This window comes from Ictalurus punctatus, chromosome 25 (assembly GCF_001660625.3).
Source record: "Ictalurus punctatus breed USDA103 chromosome 25, Coco_2.0, whole genome shotgun sequence".
Classification (NCBI taxonomy): domain Eukaryota; kingdom Metazoa; phylum Chordata; class Actinopteri; order Siluriformes; family Ictaluridae; genus Ictalurus; species Ictalurus punctatus.
This window is the reverse complement of record NC_030440.2, coordinates 17143289-17163288: the sequence shown is the minus strand read 5'-3', so window position 1 is coordinate 17163288 and position 20000 is coordinate 17143289. Positions and strand designations below refer to the sequence as shown.

At 44.5% G+C, this 20000-nt stretch overlaps 1 protein-coding gene across 1 annotated transcript in view; it reads left to right on the top strand.

Annotated features, from left to right (window-relative positions):
- Window positions 1-2053: 2053 nt before the first annotated feature.
- mthfd1l (methylenetetrahydrofolate dehydrogenase (NADP+ dependent) 1 like) overlaps window positions 2054-20000 on the top strand; it is a 43299-nt gene continuing 25352 nt past the window's right edge. Inside the window, exons 1-19 of the mRNA XM_053675658.1 lie at window positions 2054-2383; window positions 5715-5799; window positions 5989-6039; window positions 6159-6212; window positions 6456-6580; window positions 7628-7728; window positions 8452-8588; window positions 9218-9329; window positions 9596-9666; window positions 9865-9962; window positions 10368-10541; window positions 12434-12570; window positions 12677-12723; window positions 13170-13277; window positions 14219-14293; window positions 16063-16165; window positions 18652-18728; window positions 19677-19817; window positions 19935-20000. The exon at window positions 19935-20000 is cut by the window's right edge and continues 3 nt beyond it. Coding sequence (XP_053531633.1) covers window positions 2148-2383; window positions 5715-5799; window positions 5989-6039; window positions 6159-6212; window positions 6456-6580; window positions 7628-7728; window positions 8452-8588; window positions 9218-9329; window positions 9596-9666; window positions 9865-9962; window positions 10368-10541; window positions 12434-12570; window positions 12677-12723; window positions 13170-13277; window positions 14219-14293; window positions 16063-16165; window positions 18652-18728; window positions 19677-19817; window positions 19935-20000 — 1998 coding nt within the window. The 5' untranslated portion in view covers window positions 2054-2147. The remainder of the gene's footprint in view (window positions 2384-5714; window positions 5800-5988; window positions 6040-6158; window positions 6213-6455; window positions 6581-7627; window positions 7729-8451; window positions 8589-9217; window positions 9330-9595; window positions 9667-9864; window positions 9963-10367; window positions 10542-12433; window positions 12571-12676; window positions 12724-13169; window positions 13278-14218; window positions 14294-16062; window positions 16166-18651; window positions 18729-19676; window positions 19818-19934) is intronic.

Genomic DNA, 20000 nt, shown 5'->3' with positions numbered 1-20000 from the left:
CTCTGGGTACTCCGGTTTCCTCCCCTAGTCCAAAAACCAAAAAATTGTCCGTAGTGTGTGAATGTGTGTGTGTGTGTGTGTGTGTGTGTGTGTGTGTGATTGTGCCCTGCAATGGGTTGGTACCCCATCCAGGGTGTCCCCCACCTTTTGCCCCAAGTTCCCTTGGATAGTCTCCAGGCTCCCTGTGACCCCACGTAGGATAAGCGGTATGGAGAAATTGGATGGATGGATGGATGGGATGTTTGATTCACTTCCTGCAGTCGAGTTGATTCAGAGTTGAATCACGTTCCTCATTGGAGAAGCGTTGACTGAGACCACCTCGCGTGATCGCTGCGTTCTCACCTGCATAACAGAACGGCAGAACCGAGCGACAGGGTTCTGTACAAACTGACTGAACGCTACAGGTGTGACGACGCACTTGATCATCACACATTGTTCCGCTTCTCAAACGGACCTCCTGACGTGCTTTCTGACTCAGCTTTTTCTACAAAACGAACAGAACTCTCACAGCGCCATCTTCAGACCAATCACTTTCTTCCTCAGTACTCAATAATGATGTCACTCCATGCCGGCGAGGATGTTGTGAGGACGTGTGGCCCAAAGTCTGAAAGTAGAATTGTAGAAGTGATTCAGATTCGATTCGATTCGATTCGAAGCGACATCTTTACACGATTTAAACCGCAAAAATAAAAAAGAAGACACCAAATGTAGCTTGGGGTTCAAATGAAATTTGCGAACATTTCATTTTTGGACAGTGTGTTCATTTAAACCGGATTAGCCGGCTTGGCAAGCTATTATTATGTGGATAAAAATCCCTGTTTGCCAGCGAGGTTATTGTTTGTGCTGATAATAGACCAGAGGCTAAAACATAACAACTATAAAACGGCTCGACAACAAAACTAGTCACGCAACGAATTAATGCACGATGGGGAAACGTGTTACACAAGCACACACACACTTAAAGCTGTGTGTGTGATTTTAAAATGTTTTTTTTTTTTATTATTATTTTAAAAGTGTTTCAAGTCTGTAATGCGTTACAGGGTTCATGCCGTGTTTCCTCCGAATACCAAACACGATAACACAAGACTGTAATGTTTTTGTCATTAGAGAGAGAGACAGAGAGAGAGACAGAGAGAGTAGGAGAGAGGCAGAGTAGGAGAGAGAGAGAGACGGACAGACAGAGAGACAGACAGAGAGAGAGAGAGAGAGACAGAGAGAGGGACAGAGAAAGTAAGAGAGAGGCAGAGTAGGAGAGAGAGAGACAGAGAGAGTAGGAGAGAGGCAGAGTAGGAGAGAGAGAGAGAGACAGACAGACAGAGAGACAGAGAGAGAGACAGAGAGAGGGACAGAGAAAGTAAGAGAGGCAGAGTAGGAGAGAGAGAGACAGAGAGAGAGAGACAGAGACAGAGAGAGAGAGAGAGACAGGCAGACAGAGAGAGAGACAGGGAGAGGGACAGAGACAGAGAGAGAGACAGGCAGACAAAGAGAGAGACAGAGAGAGGGACAGAGAAAGTAAGAGAGAGGCAGAGTAGGAGAGAGACAGAGAGACAGAGACAGAGAGAGAGACAGGCAGACAGAGAGAGAGACAGAGAGAGGGACAGAGAAAGTAAGAGAGAGGCAGAGTAGGAGAGAGAGAGACAGAGAGAGAGACAGAGAGAGAGACAGAGAGGGTAGGAGAGAGGCAGAGTAAGAGACAGAGAGAGACGGAGAGAGAGAGAAAGTTGGAGAGAGGCAGTGTAGGAGAGAGAGACAGAGACAGAGAGACAGAGAAAGTAGGAGAGAGGCAGAGTAGGAGAGAGAGACAAAGAGAGACAGAGACAGACAGACAGAGAGGGTAGGAGAGAGGCAGAGTAAGAGACAGAGAGACAGACAGAGAGAGTGAGTGATTTTAATTGTGTTCTGCGGAAATGAACGAAATGACTCGAAAAAAAGATTCGTTCATTTTGCTGAACGAGATTCAAAGATCCGAATCAGTAAAATGATCCGAACTTCCCATCACTAATTAAAAGGCTGTTGTAGTTACACTGTGTAAGAATCGGCACAAAGAACCGATTCATTTAAGTGAATCATAACAGCGTGTTCCTCTGTGCGCGCGTGCTCCGGACTGCTCCTTTCAGAACTGGAGACCTCTCTCTTTGTTGGACATCATGAAACTCTCGCCAGTTTTCCGCCACGCGTGCGCACGAGCCGGGACTCCATGGAGAACGTTCAGCCCCCGGAAAAGCTCGGTACCGGTGAACAGGACGGGGTTCTGGTTGCCGGTTCGGCGCGCGGCGTCCAGCAGCATCGGTGGTACCGGAGCTTCAGAACTTTCACCGGCTCTCGGCTTCCACACACCGCGCGAGAACAACAGCGGCGGGTCCGCGAGCGAAAATATCATCCGGTAAGAACAACGTATTTATTCGCACGAGCTAACTTGTAACAAAAGCAAAGGAAAAAAGAAACAGGAAGCAGAACTCGGGTAACGTTTCCCATCAACGATATTTAATCACTGTCATCACGAGAACATGAACAGGACATGGAATGTCTTTTCTCATCGCGTTTCCTCACTTTTTTCCGGTTACCGGTTAAAACTTCACTAAAGTCAGCTCCGCGTGCTGCCGGTATTTAATCCGGAGGCATGAACTGTGTCAGGGTTGCCAGATTGGACTGTTATCTCTAGCGCACAGCTTTTTAAAACTTTTACACATATTAAAATAAACTTTTACCACAAGAAGTAATTCATGTAGGAAATCTCTCTCTCTCTCTCTCTCTCTCTCTCTCTCTCTCTCTCTCTCTCTCTCATCTTTTACTTTTTATATATATATATATTTTTTTTCACATTAGAGCTGGATGATGTAATATTGGTATCGTGATAAATAATATCGCAATACACATTAATGTGGCTGTATTTTACAACATTATTAAATAATAATAATAATAATAACATTTACAAACTTTGGAAGCAGCTGATTTTAGGTTAAAGTTTAAAAATTAAAAAAAAAAATATTTTTAAATAATAAACAAATACTTTTTACGTTTGTTTGTCACAATAAAAAGTTATTTCATTAAATTTTTTTTATTAAATACAATAAAAGTAGCATTGAGTTCATTTTTGACTAACTGACTTTTTCTCAGGAATCTTTAACTGAAACATCTTCAAGGATCGTGAGTTGTTGTTGTTGTTGTTCTTGTTGTTGTTGTTGTTGTTGTTGTGACACTTTGGAAAAGGAAGACTTGCTTATTCCAAACATCATATTAATAATACATTAAAGGCCTGGTTTTATAAAAAATATTTTTTAAAAATTGTCACAGTAATCTTAATCAGTAGTATCGCCTAATCTTTGCCTGCTATGTTGCTTTTATAAAGACGTCTGTGGAACGTCTGTGGAACGTCTGTGGAACTGAATTACGACTCCATAAGACCTGCCTGTTTTTCTGCTGAGGTTTTGGTGTCCTACACAATTTGAGATTTTTCTGTACACACACACACACACACACACACACACACACACACACTTCTCCCCAGCTTGATAATGGACTGATGAGCTGGAGTAACAGGGTTAGCTCCTTGGAACTGATGATAATGTTTACGAAACTCCGCTTTCGTAATCCGCGGCCTGCGGGCAGACGTGTCTCTGCGAGCCATGGCGTGACCCGGCGTAACACGCTCCGCCCCTGCTCACAGCAGAAACTAGCTTATTATATGTTAAAAATCTACGTTCCTGACTGACTGCTTTGTGCTACTGTATATAGGTTATTATTTTCAGATCTTAAATAAATACGTTGTAAAGTTTTTTTTCAAAAGCTTTTTACATTTCACCGCGCTTTAGTTTCCTGTGTCGTGTATCATGATGGGATGTTGTTGTTTTGTTTTTTTTTTGTTTTTTGCCTTGTTGGTCATCCGTAACGTTTATTTAAAACATCTCAAATAACGTGGCCATATATTTATTTTCAAAGTCATATTTGAAGAAAAAGAGTAGCTTGTGGTATCATGTGACAGGAAGGTCTGCTTTCTGTTGATTTTAAAATGACGGTGATGATGTGCAATACAACATGATTGCGATTTTAAGAATGGTTTACGAGCAAACGATAACCGGGATCGACATTCTCGCCGTCGTCGGGCGGCTCTGCTTGCTTATCTCTCTCTGAGATTTAACCCCGTTATTCTCTCCGTGGTGGTTTCTTCTCGCTGACCAGGACGCCGGCGTGGACGCCAGCGTGGACGTCGGATCACGACGTTGTTAAGAAATCTGTTAAGGATTAGGAATCGGAAGCGATTATCGGGTCCATGTCCTTCAGACACGTCACGTTCTACATAATCGTAGGCGTAGTGTCCGCACTCATGGACGGTTAATTGAAGGCTTCTTTTTAAAAATGTTTTATAAAGTGTAAATCGCCTCAAGTTTATTAACGTAAACGTCTGTAGGCAAATTTCTGGAGAAAAATAAATGACATAAATGTTTTTGTGCCACACTTTACTTTAATGCCTTAAAGAATTTAATAAACTGTTTTTGTTTGTTTGTTTGTTTGTTTATTTACTATTTACTCCTTTGCATCATGTGACAGTCCCAAACTGTAAAGAAATGATATTTTCTCACATTTTTTGTCTTCGTTACATATTTTATACCTGAAATCACACACATTTGAGACCATTATTTAGCTTATAAAGAATGCTTGGTGGATATCGTATAAATCGTTGTATTTGCAAACTGAAAACATTATTCTGTTATTATTATTATTATTATTATTATTATTATTATTATTATTTATTTTTTTGAAATCCCATCAATAAAAGTTTTGAAATTGGCACTGAAAGTTCCGAGTTAAAGTTTTCTAATTTGCGAAGCTGTTCAGGAAAACCTTTCGTAAAGAATCTTTAAGCGCGTCGGACGGACCGACCCCGAACGCTATGGACTAGGAATAAACAGCGTTCTTCGGTTATCTCTTGGAGGAAACCTTTTAAACCCGACAGCAGAGCGTTTCCCCGTCAGGACGGCTTACGCAGGGGCTGGAAAACTTTGAATTCGGTTAACGGCTAGCTAGCGATCGGTCTGAACTAGCATGTCAACCCGCTAGCTAGCAAAAACCAAGCAAAAAATGAGCTCGTCTCATTGTCGTCGAAGTGAAGATCCTAAAACCAGGCGCTCGTGTTGACCGACTGTTTTTATTTCGAGTGTAGAAAACGCTTTCGGCGAGCGATCTCATTCCCGGTATGAAACACTGAAGCTCCTGTCTTTCATCTGTTCTGCGTAAAGGGCAAATGCTGTGAGGGAGCTAGCTGGCTAAGTCATTTAGCTAGTTAGCTGCATAAGGACTAGCATTGTTTGTCCTAACGTTACTTTTATAAGCTTAAGCTTGATGGTATGAACATCAGGACATAAAAGCTCACTGTTTTATTTATTTATTTATTTATTTATTTATTTAAACTGCTTTGCTTGATAAAATATTTATCTACGTCTAAATCGAAGCGAATTAGCTAGCTCCTTAGTAGGAAAATTAGCAGTCTCCAGATTAGGGTCCGTGTGTCCCCGTCAGGAGAGCCGCTGTAATGTGATTCGCCGATACTGTCGCTTGTCCTCTTTGACTAGTTACTCAAAGCTCTTTGAAACTTACAAGCGACACACGCTTACCCGGACTTAACCACACACGACAACGCTACAGAGGAGTGTGGATTGATCAACCAGAGCGTGTGATGAAAGATCTTGACGTGTTCTTGTGTGTCTCTGTAACAGGGAGATCATCCAGAGGAGCAGAGAGGAGCTCGCTGCCGTAGTGAAAACCCACCCAGGAATCAGACCCACCCTGGCCATCGTACAGGTTCTTACAGCACCAACCGTATTAACACGTACTATACATCACTGTGTTCTCCACCTGAACCTCCGCTTCCTAGCGCGTAACCGTGACTACAGTAGAGTCCGACATCGTCAGCGGACACATATTTCAAGGTTCGTGTGTGTGTGTGTGTGTGTGTGTGTGTGTGTGTGTGTGTGTGTGTGTGTGAGATAGGCAGGTGAAGATGACGCTTTACTGGACATCAATAAGAAGATGGCGGGAAAGGTGTGTGTTGTTTTATCATAGCTGCGCAAAATGAATACACATATTTTTTATAACACGCACATAATGCAGACCCTGTAGAGCGTCATGTGGATTAATTTATCTTGTTTTCGCCCCCGCAGGTCGGCCTGAACGTGACGCAGATCTGTCTGCCGAGCGGCTGCACACAGGACGAGGTGAGTCGCTGAAACACAGCAGGGCGAATCTGGTTTATTTGTTCTAAACCGGTTGTTTTTATAGCCCGAGCGTCCGCACTCGGCAAATCATAAGTGACCGGATCAGAGTTTGTTCAGATCCGCAGTGGGTTGCTATGGTAACAAACACAGGCGTGCCGAAGCTGGTTCGGAAAGTTATCAAGGTGCAACCGTAACCGTTCAGACGCTGTAACCGTTCCCTTCTAATTCTGTGCCGTTGTGCAGGTCGTAGAGGAGGTGCTGAGGCTGAACGAAGATCCGAACGTTCACGGCGTGTTCCTGTGTCTTCCTCCTTCGTCCCTCTCCCGCAGAGTGCTCGACTCCATCAAACCCGAGAAAGATGTGGACGGGTATTTTACAACTTGTGTTGTGTTGTGTGTTCACACATTCAGCGTCTCCATTTTCTCAGCTCCACCTTCCGTACAGATGTACCATCTCTGGGCCGTGTTTATTCATGGTCGAATAAATCCGTGTGGAAATGTTTTCGTGGTCGGTCCGAACGGAATATGTACAAAGCGTTCACCGGTTTTCTCACGCGCGTGTGCGTTGGTGTCGACGAATGCCGGGTTCGTTTCCAAGTGTTCTCGTGGCACGGCTGATTTACATGTAGCCACGCCTACAGAACTACATAAAAGGCAAAGCTCACAGAGAACTGAAAACAACAAAGCGACAGCTAAAAGGTGAAGGAGCAGGTCTTAAGCGCGGCATGTGCTAAATCTCAGCTGTTGTGGCGCGTCGGGTCCCGTAGACCCTTCCGTCTTTCGTAGGGAGCCATTACTTTTGTCCTAAATAAACGGCTAGACTTGTTTCTTTAAATTTGTTTTGGAATTGCTTTCCCTTCAATATGAAGCGACAGAGTCACACAGAATGTTATAAAAGGAAATAATATTGTTATAGAATGAAATAAATAAGCCGTGTAGTAGTACGTGTTCAAAAGTTTGAATATGTAAATTTATGTAAATTTTATGCAGATTAGTCCCAAATTTACACCCACTCAGGAGTGAACCTTAGTTCACGAGCGCACCTTCGAACAACTTGCGGGCAAATTCATTCGTATCCAGCTTGATAAATGACGTCACCTGATTGAAACCCATCTGTTGTGTTGCACAAAGTATTGGCCCCCTTTAGTCCATCCATCAGTGAAAAAAGGCCACTATAGAACCACTGCTGTAGCTGATCGCCTTGTACCTGCACACCACACACACACACACACACACAAAACACAGTACTGTGTCCGTGTTGTTGCTCTTCTGACAATAAACCACGTAATTAATATTGGCTCAGTGATGTTGCTATGGTGATCCATACACTCAGTAATTCTGCACTTAAATTAATAATAGTGGATATGGAAAGCCTTGTAAAGTGTGTGTGTGTGTGTGTGTGTGTGTGTTTTTCAGGGTTTCAGATCTGAACGTGGGCCGTCTGGTGTCAGGAGCTCTGTCTGACTGCTTTCTCTCACCTGTAACAGGTGCAGTTCTGGAGCTGCTGGGCAGACACGGTGAGTGTATGGTGTTCCTCATGCACACACACACACACACACACACACACACACACACACTTGCATTATATTTATAGTGTGATAGTTATGATGTTGCTGAATCTGAACAGATACACCAGTTTCTGCAGTCTGGGAGGAAAAAAGGTCTTGGAAATATGGAGTTGATTTTGGAAAATGATCAAATGTCTTCGGAGCGTGACATGGAATTTTTCTGAAGTCTAATGTAACTTGCCAATATAACTTTCTTTCTCTCCTTTTAATCGATCCAGTTTAGCCGATTTTATCCTTGTCCATTAGCTCATTAGTGGAATCATGTGATTTGGGAGCCAAAACGTCCAGGGCATGACCAAGACTCTGAAATATTAGGTTTGAGGACAAAAGTACTGTACAGAAGCCCGATAATTGGCCACGCCCCCTAGTGTGTGTGTTAAGAAGGTGTTTTCGCTTCCTGATGTAGCTACGGCTCTGTTTGAGACACTGAGCGTGTTATGTACGTGATGCTAAACTGGTGACGATGTGCTTCCATTACTTCTCTACGTAGGTTATCCTCGTAGGCCGATCGGCTGTAAGAGAGATTATTTTTTCATTAAAAATTCCATGAAATACGTTCTTTTCAGATTAAGGTTCTAGGAGTTTGTTCCGATTTAAAGACTGGATCTCTGAACAACAACAACAACAACAAAACCTTCTAACAATCGACTATGTTAATGTGTCTGTGTTCAGATGCTCCTCTGGCTGAGAAGAAGGCGGTGCTGGTCGGTCTGGACAGGCCACTGAACACCATCCTCCAGTGTCTGCTGCAGAGCGAGGGTATGGAGGTGCAGACCAGCCGCTGGAGCTCAGACAGGCTGCAGAAGCAGGTAGCGTGATGATTAGATACGAGATTAGACGTACAGGATGATTAGAAACAGGACTGGGAGTTATACCCCTACTCTTTTATGATAAGTGTGCTGGGATTTTTAACGACCACGGAGAGTCAGGACCTCTGTTTAACGACTCCTCCAAAAGACCCCGCTGTTTGAACAGTATAGTATCCGTCACTACGCTGGGGCATCCTGGCTTTATTCTGGCCCACACAGAGCACAGGGTGAGCGCCCCCTGCTGGCCTCACTGATATCACATCCTGCACTTTAGTTTCCTCCAGGAGGTCTCCCATCCAGGTACTGACCAGACTCAACCCTGCTTAGCTTCAGTGGGACACCAGGTGAGAACCGCATGGAGATGCAGCTCTGGCCACGTATGATAGATTAATAGTAAATCATGTTAAATGCAATCATATTCAAGGTTTATTTTGCTGCAAGTGTTGCAGATCATGGAAATTTCCTCATTTAAAAAAAAAAAAGAAATACAGAAAGAACTTTCAGGTGTACAAATGGGTAAGAAGGAGGTCTAGACCTGTTGGCAGGGTCTCTGTCGATGGCGTTGAGTTCTACTGGTTTTTTCCCCACAGAGGATATTCAGACAGTTTTATTTCTTTATTGTTCCTCAGTTGAAGCAGGCTGACGTGGTTGTGGTGATGGGAGCCGAACACACCGCGCTCCCAAACCTGTGCTTCAAACCCGGAGTAACTCCCATTAACTGCGGCCCTGCGTTAATACCAGGTGTGTGCTCTTCTCACGTTTTCTCACGTGTGTTTTTTTTTTCTTTTCTTTTTCCCCCCGTCATGCCCTTCTCATTCTGTCACACACTCTTTTCTCTCTCGGCACAATTCCTACTTTTCTCGCTCTCTCCTCACTCTGGTTTCTCACACTCTAATCATTTTTCTCATGTGTGTTTGTTTGTTTGTTTGTTTGTTTGTGTTTTCTTTATTGTATATTAAAACTAATCTTATAGTGCTTTTGTCTGCTGTGTCTCACATCGTTCTCAGCTCGTGAGAAGAAGCCGGAGGCTGAATCCTGGCCAGATGTTGGACGTATAAGTGCGGCTCTCAGGATGCAGGTCAGATGCCACCCGCTGGTTTGTGCTGGCATTACAGCTTCCGGAGAAATTTCCGGAGAAATGTCTATAGTGATGTTTTGATGTTGGCTTTTACAAGATGATGGAAAGAAGTCCTTATAGCAACGCTTACACCCCCTGCACAATCAGCCAGCAGTCAGGACTACAGTTGTTTTGTTTTTTTTACGTTTTCTCTAACAGAACGTGGTGAGAAGCAGTAGGAGGTGGGTGGAAGGACGGAAGTATCGGCCGTGGACGCTCCGCCCCCTGAAGCTCCAGCCGCTGTCTCCCGTGCCCAAGTAGGAGTGCAGTAAAGCCCCTCAGCCTCCGCTCATTCCCATGATCCTCTATTCATCTCACTGCCTCCTCTAATCCCTGTGTCGTAAATCATAGTTACACAGTGTTCCTATAACAGCATGAGTGTTTTATATTCCTTGCTTGTTAAATGTAAAATTACCGATGTGAAGACTTAATGAATATTTAAATATGAACGATAACAAGGTGAAAATTCAATGGGAATCATTTTAATTTCCACGCATACCTTCTTATTCTGCTTGCGATGATATATAACCAGAAAAATACGGGAAAGAAGTGTGGATTTTTTGTGTGTGTTTTTTTTTTTTGTTTGTTTGTTTTTTTGTTTGTTTTTTTTTGTCATATGGCTCAGTATTCATGAATCTGTTTTGTGTTTGTTGTGTCCGCAGTGACATTGAGATCTCCCGGGCTCAGACTCCGAAGCCCATAGTGCAGCTGGCCGAGGAAATCGGCTTGTTGCCGGAAGAGTTGGAGGCGTACGGCCGCTCCAAAGCCAAGGTTCGGCTCTCGGTACTCAAACGCCTGCAGCAGCAACCTAACGGCAAATACGTCCTCGTGGCAGGGTGAGGCTGCTCTATTTATGATCTTCTTTCTGTTATACTTTGATGCAATTCCTACTTTTTGGGTGTGTATTAAAGGTGCGGTCTGCAATTCTTTCTTTTTGGGTGTGTATTAAAGGTGCGATGGGCAATTCCTACTTTTTGGGTGTGTATTAAAGGTGCGATGGGCAATTCCTACTTTTTGGGTGTGTATTAAAGGTGCGATGGGCAATTCCTACTTTTTGGGTGTGTATTAAAGGTGCGATGGGCAATTCCTACTTTTTGGGTGTATATTAAAGGTGCGATGGGCAATTCCTACTTTTTCGGTGTGTATTAAAGGTGCGATGGGCAATTCCTACTTTTTGGGTGTGTATTAAAGGTGCGATGGGCAATTCCTACTTTTTGGGTGTGTATTAAAGGTGCGATGGGCAATTCCTACTTTTTGGGTGTGTATTAAAGGTGCGATGGGCAATTCCTACTTTTTGGGTGTGTATTAAAGGTGCGATGGGCAATTCCTACTTTTTGGGTGTATATTAAAGGTGCGATGGGCAATTCCTACTTTTTGGGTGTGTATTAAAGGTGCGATGGGCAATTCCTACTTTTTGGGTGTGTATTAAAGGTGCGATGGGCAATTCCTACTTTTTGGGTGTATATTAAAGGTGCGATGGGCAATTCCTACTTTTTGGGTGTGTATTTTAAAGGTATGATAGGCAATTCCTACTTTCTTGGTTTAATTTAAAGGTGCAGTCTGCAGTTCTTACTTTTTGGATTTATATTAACGGTGCAATCTTCAGTTCCTACTTTTTTTTTCTTTTCTTTTTTTAAATGTATTTTAAAGGGACGATGGGTAATTCCTACCTTTTTAAAAAATCTATATTAAAGGTGGTCTGCAATTTCAGGTCAGAACACTGTGTGTAATATTTGACAAATATTCCTGGCAGATTCAATAAAATATCTACCCGTAGGAGAAGCTTCAGTTTCTCCTCTAGTGAGACTGTTCCAGAAGCAGCCATGCAAGCCCAAGCCATGACACTACCTCCACCATGCTTCACAGAGGAGCGTGTATGTTCTGGATCGTGAGCAGATCCTTTCTTTCTCCACACTTTGGCCTTTCCATCACTTTGGTAGAGGTCCATCTTGGTTCCTGAACTTTTGTGGATCATCTCAGTATTTCTTTGATCTTCCTGACTCTCACTGCTGATGAGTGGTTTGTATCTTATGGTATGACCGCTATATTTCTGCTCTCGAAGTCTTCTTCGAACGGTGGATTGTGACACCTTCATCCCTTTTCCTTATCCGACCCCTTCGGTGTCTGTTCCTCGGTACACCGGTGGTTTATTTCTTCTTCAGGACATTCCAAATTGTCGTATCGGCCACGCCCGACGTTCCTGCGATGCCTCTGATCGACTTTCCCTTTTTTCTCCGCTCCAAAATGGCTCGCTTTTCTCCCATAGGCAGCCCTCTGATCTTCATGATGGTTTGTCCTTTTTAACAACAAATGCAGTCTTCACAGCTGAAACTAAGGGCAGATATCAAGAGGAGATTAAAGAGTAGATCAGAGCTGTTCATTGTTTAAACGGTCAATCTAACAGGGCACACCCGGGCAACAAGACACACCGGTCAGTCACGTTCCAATATTTTTGACTATTGAACAGTGGGTGGGCTCAAACAAAATGTGCCAGGGTCGAAGTTGTTTAGCACATCTAGAAGTAAATATCGTCTCGTATCCATCTTTAGATCTCAAACCCACATGTCTTCAGTGTCGTGTATAGCAAAAACCAAAGAATTGGCCTTGCTGTTCCAGTACTTTCAGGGGGGACTGTATAATATAAACATTACTGTAGTGAAATAATTTGGCCTTTTCATGAGGAATGTGTCTAGATGTGTGTATGTGTGTGTGTGTGTGTGTGTTGTAGCATCACGCCGACTCCTCTTGGTGAAGGGAAGAGCACAGTGACAATCGGTCTGGTCCAGGCTCTCTCTGCTCATCTCAAACTCAACTCCTTTGCCTGCCTCAGACAGCCGTCTCAGGGTCCTACATTCGGAGTCAAAGGTGTGTGTGTGTGTGTGTGTGTGTGTGTGTGTGTGTGTGTTATGCTCCAGCTGTTTTTGTAATTGTATCTCTGTATATTGATCCATGAGGTTAATTCTCTGTCTAGGTGGAGCAGCAGGTGGAGGATACGCTCAGGTCATCCCTATGGAGGAGGTGAGAAATCTCATGCGTGGAGTGTTGGGGAACTGCACAGAGCTTCGTATGTATGTACATGAGCTCATGTATGCGGAAGAGGGCGGAGAGCGCTTTCCGGTAGCCGGGTGCGTTCGGTCGGTGTGAAAGGCTGGCTTCACGAGTCTCGAAGCAAGAACGCGTCAGCCTTCACCCTCACCGATTGGCAGCTGCTGTACGATAAGACTAAATTAAGGCGTAACTTTTATGTTAAGCCCCACCCACTTCAGGTTTAAAAACCCGAATACAGCTGCGGATATTCATAGCAGCGAACAGATCCAGATGTCGCATCGTTACACGTCTAATATATTTGCGCTACGGATCGATCAAGATTTCAACATTTTAAGGTTCAGAGAGTGTGTAAGAACAGAGGTCAGGACAGGAATGTACAGATTCAGCTCAATCCAGATGTGTTTCTCTGCCCTCAGTTTAATCTCCACTTGACCGGTGACATTCACGCCATAACGGCGGCGAATAACCTGGTGGCAGCAGCCGTGGATGCCCGAATCCTGCACGAAGCCACCCAGACTGATAAGGTACTCATGTAGCACCATGATATGATATAATATGATATGATGTGTGTGAAGATCTCTGAAAGGACACTTCAGATGTCCAAGTGATTGTTGAACCGTTTAGCACTTTTATTCAAAGAGACTGCAAATGAAATGTGTACACGTTCAGCTTTATCTCAGATTTAGGAGATCGGCTAAGACGCGTTCCGAAGTTTCTGATGGTTTTTTTTTTTTTGCTTCCCAGTTTGGTGCTGAAGCTACGAGGCGAACGTGGCTAACAAAGTAACCGACGTCTATAGCTTCCAGTTTAGCACCGAGTAAACCCGCGTTCCTTAAACTGCTGGATTCTGGAATCTGATTGGTCAGGAGGTGTAGGTTAATTCTCTAGAACAGCAGCACTGATACTTTGATGCTCTTATTTAACAAACCATGTGAGGAGATTATTTAACATTTACGGAAGGAGTCTCCAGCGTCAGTACCAGTCTCCAGTGTCAGAGTTCTTCGATGTGCTGACGTGATTTCCACTGAAACAGGAAGTCAGGGCGGGACGTACGGAGTGGCTCCTCCCCCTTTTTAAATAGTCAATAATGTTCAGCTTACCTCGCAGAACCCTGGGGCTAAACCGTACTCGACGGGATTTTTATAACGTCGGAGGCGGGACGCTTCAGATTCTCGAGAGCGTTTGATTGGGCAGGAAATCTGATGAGAAGCTGAAGTGCAGAATGATGTCATGGAAACTGTCGATCCGTATCGGTGGGAGAGAGAGAGAGAGAGTACATTTCGAACACGTATATATCTTCTAAATGTGAATTTTGTTGTCGTTTTGGAGCAGCACTAGCTGATAGAAGACTTTAAGGCGGACCTTTTCATACCAAACACCACAAAACCTCCATTTTGATTTCATGGGGACTTGAAAGTCCTGAACGAACATTTGAACACGCAATCGCTCTCTCTCACTCTCTCAGGCCCTGTATAACAGACTCGTGCCATCCGTTAATGGAGTGAGACGCTTCTCTGCCATCCAGCTGGGGCGACTCAGGGTGAGTCCAGACATTTCATTTTCACGATCCATACAGATAGCCTAACCTCTGTGTGTTTTTTTTTCTTTTTTTTTTTTTTTTCTTTATTTTCCCCCAATCTGTTCTCCTGCACTTTGCTCGTTTGTCCCTCTAACTTAGCCCTTTATTTCTCAATTTTGTAACAATGACCTGTTAGCGCTTGGCAGTTTACTGTTGTGTAAACTCAAGCAGCAGACATTCTCCAATTCTTTAGTTTATCTTGAAAGAGCATACAGTAAGTGCAGTACTCTGCTCCTCCACTAGGAGTCCTAATAACCCAACTCTAAATAACCTGACTTTGTTATTTGCTTAATTTTCTTCCCTGCTTTACCTCGTGAAATATTGCGTCACGGAGCAGCTTGCCGGGAATTCGGATGTAGGTTTAGATCCCGGATGAGAAAGCCAGAGGTGTGAGACGATGTTCCAGCATTTTCCGTGACTTCCCAGGCCTGAATCAGTTCTTGCCTGAGGTAAATGATGACCCTAAATGTCCCAATGAACTCTGCTGATGAATCTGTAGCATTATTTGAAGACTCGGGCACTTTCACCTCAAACAGCAGACATTCTGCAAGGCTTTAGTTTATCTTGAGAGAGAGAGAGAGAGCACACAGTGAGTGCAGTTCTCTGCTCCTCCACTAGGAGTCCTAATAACCCAGCTCTAAGACTCCAATCACGAGGATTTGCTTCACACTGACGCTCTACATTTGCTTGTGTTCGGTTCACTTTGCACGTCGCCTTCCTCTCTTACTCTCCGTAAAGGTATTTAGCGTCATGAGGTCGATGGCACAGACAAGAGGCTTAGGAAAATACACAAGAACACAGAGCTTATTTAGACTCGGCTGAGATTTGGCCAGTTCTCAGAAAGCGAGAGCCAGAGATCAAGAGCGAGAAATGAAATGTGGTCTGATTTCTCATAATACAACATGGGTGTGTGTTCTGAAGGTATTCTCCAGTAACGACATTTTAAAACAAAGCTAGATTTATGATATTGGTGCTTTAACCGGACCGTCTCGTGGCTCTTTTAACCGGATCGTCTCGTGGCGCTTTAAACCGGACCGTCTCGTGGCGCTTTAAACCGGACCGTCTCGTGGCGCTGTAACCGAATCGTCTCGTGGCGCTTTAACCGAGTCGTCTCGTGGTTCCTTAACCAACTCTTGAGTATCTTTTAATTGAATTATCTGACTGCTTTAAGTGAATCATCTCATGTTATTTCTGAACAGTATGAGAACCGTCCCAAAGAATTTAAGTTAGTACAGTTTCCCTCTTGAATAAATCTTGATCCTCTGAGACATGTCTGGTGCCCAAAGTGTGATGTACACCGGATCAAGGCTGATGCAGCTAATCAAAGTCTATGCCACCCAAACATTCCAAAAAAAATATTTCTGCCTCAGCATATAGGAGTGCGGCCATGTTGGACAACCCATGCACGCTTAGGCCCCGCCCCCTTCCAACGTTGTTTGTTTGATTGTACTCTTTGATTTTGTTTTTCTTTTCTACACTTTGTCTGTGTGTATGTGTGTGTGTGTGTGTGTGTGTGTGTGTGTATATAAGTATAACGAAAAATGAGAATGGTGTTGTTGCTATGTGACAGGAAGTACGTTTTCTTTCTCAATAAAAACATTTTGGGGGAAAAAAAACAACCTGTAAATTTGATCTGAATCTGAACTATTTCATGATTGAAATGTTGCAGTATAAGACAAATATTTTTAAAAAATCCCTCTGTTTATTTCTCCTTTCTTCCTTCATCCCAGCATCTCGGAATCAACAAATCCGACCCCGGCACCCTCACACCCGAGGAGGTCCACGCCTTCGTCCGGCTCGACCTTGACCCTGCAAAGGTCACTTGGCAGCGAGGTAGGAACGGTCGCTCTTGTCTCAGACAGCGTTCACGAACAGCTTTGGAATTAAATCCTTGAAATGAAAAAACTAAGCAATGGCAGTTAGGAATAATGGATAGGAATAGGTTTTTCTTTTCTCCAGGATGAACTTCATGAAGGTCGAGGTCTCCCGATAATCCCACTGATAATGTGACCCCGATATTAGATCTCTGATCTGGCCTCTTTGGAGTCTGAAGATGGCAGCTGGTGCGTCTTACACTCGCTGGTCCTGTATATATGGACATTGGAATGTTCTTTCGTCAATAACCGACCCCTTCCCGTTCCCCGATGGCCCCCCTTTTGCGCATTGTAAAGAACTGAAGATTTCCAAGAAGGTGAACCTCAAATCCGCCAGCTTTCCTCAGGAGAGCTTTGGAGAGCTGTGGGCTTGACCCGATTGATTCCAGCTCTAAGAGAACGGATTAATCCGGAAAATACGGCTCAGCGGCGTAGTATAGATGATCGCCTCGCGTCAGAAATGTCCCTAAAGCCTCCAAATCCTGCTTTTACAAAACAATCGAGGAAGAAGTGCATGGAGAACTTTTTTTTTTTTTTTTTTCCTTCTAATGGTTGATGAACACGTGCAGAATCGCAACATCCGCTAGAGAAGTGGTGTATTTACGATCAACTACGCCCGCTTAGCGCTTACCGGAGTTACGGTCTGCTTGGTTTAAGCCGCGGGACGCGGCCGGACCGGGCACCACCTGTTGTCTTTAGCATATAATCACAGTGCTGCTGAATTCTCCATTCTGATTGGTCAGCCCTGACGGCAGTGCAGCTGCAAATCAGGTTTATTTTAATACGCTCTTTCGAACTGTGATAAGTCCCACCACTCCACTAAAAAGATCCAATCACCTTTTTGGTCAAGGCATTTATAGAAAAAGCGCGGCCTGTCCGGTTCCTAATGCCCGTCCACACCAAGGGCGAGAACTATCACGATAAAGATTTAAAAAGTTGTAAAATTCGCAGGGTCCACACCACAACTATAACGATAGCGGCACGGAGAACGATATCGTAGGGATGGATATCGTTTTCAATCCGTTTCCTGTTTTATAGCTCACTCCCCATTCGAGCAGATAGTCTTGAGTGACTGGAAATAACAGCCTGAGGCGTTTTCCAAGATGGCCGCCAAGCTTACAGACTTGACTCGAAGCTCTTTGATACTGCCTTTCCACGCCATCGCTCAGAAGGGAGTCTTTCGCAAGCGTGATTGAAATGCTACACCGCCACATCTGTTTTAACGCCGCGCTCGGAATTCACGTGCCGTCTCTGAAATGTATCTAATCCGTCTTCGGGCTTGTGTAGTGATGGTGTCGGTTATGAGTTCAAGCCTAGTATCGCTAAACAGCTCGTTGTCGGGACATCTGCGCAAGACACTTAACGTTCGTCTGCTCCGCTCGAGCGTAAGGCATTTTGCCGATGTTATCAGTAAAGATAGCATCGCTTTCAATCACTGACTCTCTGTTCGCACCAGCAATGATGCAGTGCAACAAAAACAGCCAGAGGTCGTTCATGTCCAGTGAATAACGACGATGCAGATACGAAGGAAGGCGCCGAGGCGGCCGTTCCTATGTGATTTGTGAGGTCGTTTATTGATTGTTGTTAAATGAATGCATCTCTCTCTCTCTCTCTCTCTCTCACACACACACACACACACACACACACACCACTTTAGTTTTTAATAAAATTCCATGAATCTACACAACGTAGTCTATACTATTGCTTCGGCGCAGTGCCGAATCCCATCCCACTGAAGCATGGTGGTGGTAGCATCAGGTTTAGCGTTACCCGTGCCATCTTGGTCGCTTCTCTGACTAACGCCCTCCTGAGATATTTACCAACTTTTGGTTTAAGGCCTCCTTAAGGTAGTCAGAGATGTGCCGTATTCTTCTGGCATTCATTTATGAAAAGTAAGAGTGTTTTGTCTCTGCAGGACGTCCGTTTGAGATACCGAGGTCATGTGACACAGGTCAGCACCATTCAACTGATTGTGTGGCTTCTGATGGCGACTAACTGGGGTTGATCCCCCTAAATTGACCCCACCCCCACCCCCTACATACACACACTCGCTTCGATAATATGAGTTATATTATTGTTATTAAACCTTTTAAGCACTCAGTCTGTTCGGTTCGTAAGTGTAATAACATATTTATAAGAACCGTAATCACTTGGGTCGTGGTTGAGTTCCACAATTGTAAAGTCTATTTTATTTAATTTTTTTTTTTTAAAACGATGAAATCCTAGCCCTCCATGTGGTCTGTGGACATGACTTTGAGAACCACCACTTTGTGCTAGATGACAGGAAACCTCCCAAAGTGACCACCAAATTGGACGCCTGAAGTTGCTTTTGTTCCCCCCTCCCCCGACAATATCGTACGGTAGCTCTCCAGCGCTATGTTGACGTGTATTCCCGTTGAACTTTGTCAACGTTCCAAGCCCATTTTTCACATCTGGTTTCCGCAGTGGTGGACACCAACGATCGTTTCCTGAGGAAGGTCACGGTCGGCCAGGCGAGCACCGAGAGAGGACACAGCCGGCAGGTACGTGTTCGCGCCACGACTCCACCCTGTCCCTCCGAAACGTCTTGAATTCGGTGCGACGCGTACAGCGGGGTCGCGTTCTCTCGCTCGGCCGGTTCTCGCTCTCTTGGCGGCGTGTCAGCGGCTGTCAGAAGTAATGGCTCCTACGCCAAATCCCACAAATAAACAGTGCACGCCTCAATGGGATCCAGCCTGAGTGAAAGCAAATGTTTAAAATGGAGGGGGGAGGGGAAGGGGCTGCGGTTTGCTTGCAAACACTTGTCTCTGGCCAAGCACATGCTTACATTTAGCAACTCTCCATTGAAGTCGCCTGAACCACCAACACACACACACACACACACACACACACACACACAGGCGTTTTGAGAGTGTATCTTTACATTCCGTCACAATTTGGCCGAATCCGTGCGTTTAGAAATGACAGTCTCCTAATTCGGTAAGATGAAGATGTTTGAATCTAAACAACGTCTGTTGAACAGTCTTAAACACAAACAAAAAAAAAAGATTAATACCTAGTCACAGTTAAACTTTGACAACGGTCACGTTCAGGTGGTCCGATCGCTTTACGAGTCCGATCGTCCATCCGAGGCGAGCTCGTTTACCGCGTGCGATAAAGATGAAGACCGAACCTGGCAACCCGCTTGCGAACGTGCGTCTCGCGACTTCTCGAGGTTTTATCGATAAGGAATAAAACTCTTGCAGTCGTGCCGTTTTTGGTAAAATGATCAACGGCATGGTGAAGCGGAGTGACCGTCACTCCACCTGCGTCTGATCAGACTTTTAATCAGTTCATTCATTCATTTGTCTGATTGTAGTCACTTTTAATGTCTGAGAAACAAGTCCGATCCTGTTCTCACTGACGTTATCGCAGGTATAATCGGTCGTTCCCTCATCAGCCTGTGTGTGTGTGTGTGTGTGTGTGTGCGTGCTTTTGTTTTTCTCTCTCAGACTCAGTTCGATATCGCAGTGGCGAGTGAGATCATGGCGATTCTGGCTCTGACTGACGGTCTGGCTGATATGAAGAGCCGTCTGGGCCGCATGGTGGTGGGCAGCAGCAGGAAAGGGCAGCCAGTAACAGCTGATGATCTCGTATGTGAAGGGGATTTTGTGTGTGTGTGTGTGTGTGTGTGTGTGTGTGTGTGTGTGTGATTTTTCTCTGGTGTACAGTATATTTTGGCCGTTCTTCATCCTCGGTTTTTGCTGTAGGGTGTGACTGGAGCTCTGGCTGTGCTGATGAAAGATGCCATCAAACCCACCCTGATGCAGACGCTC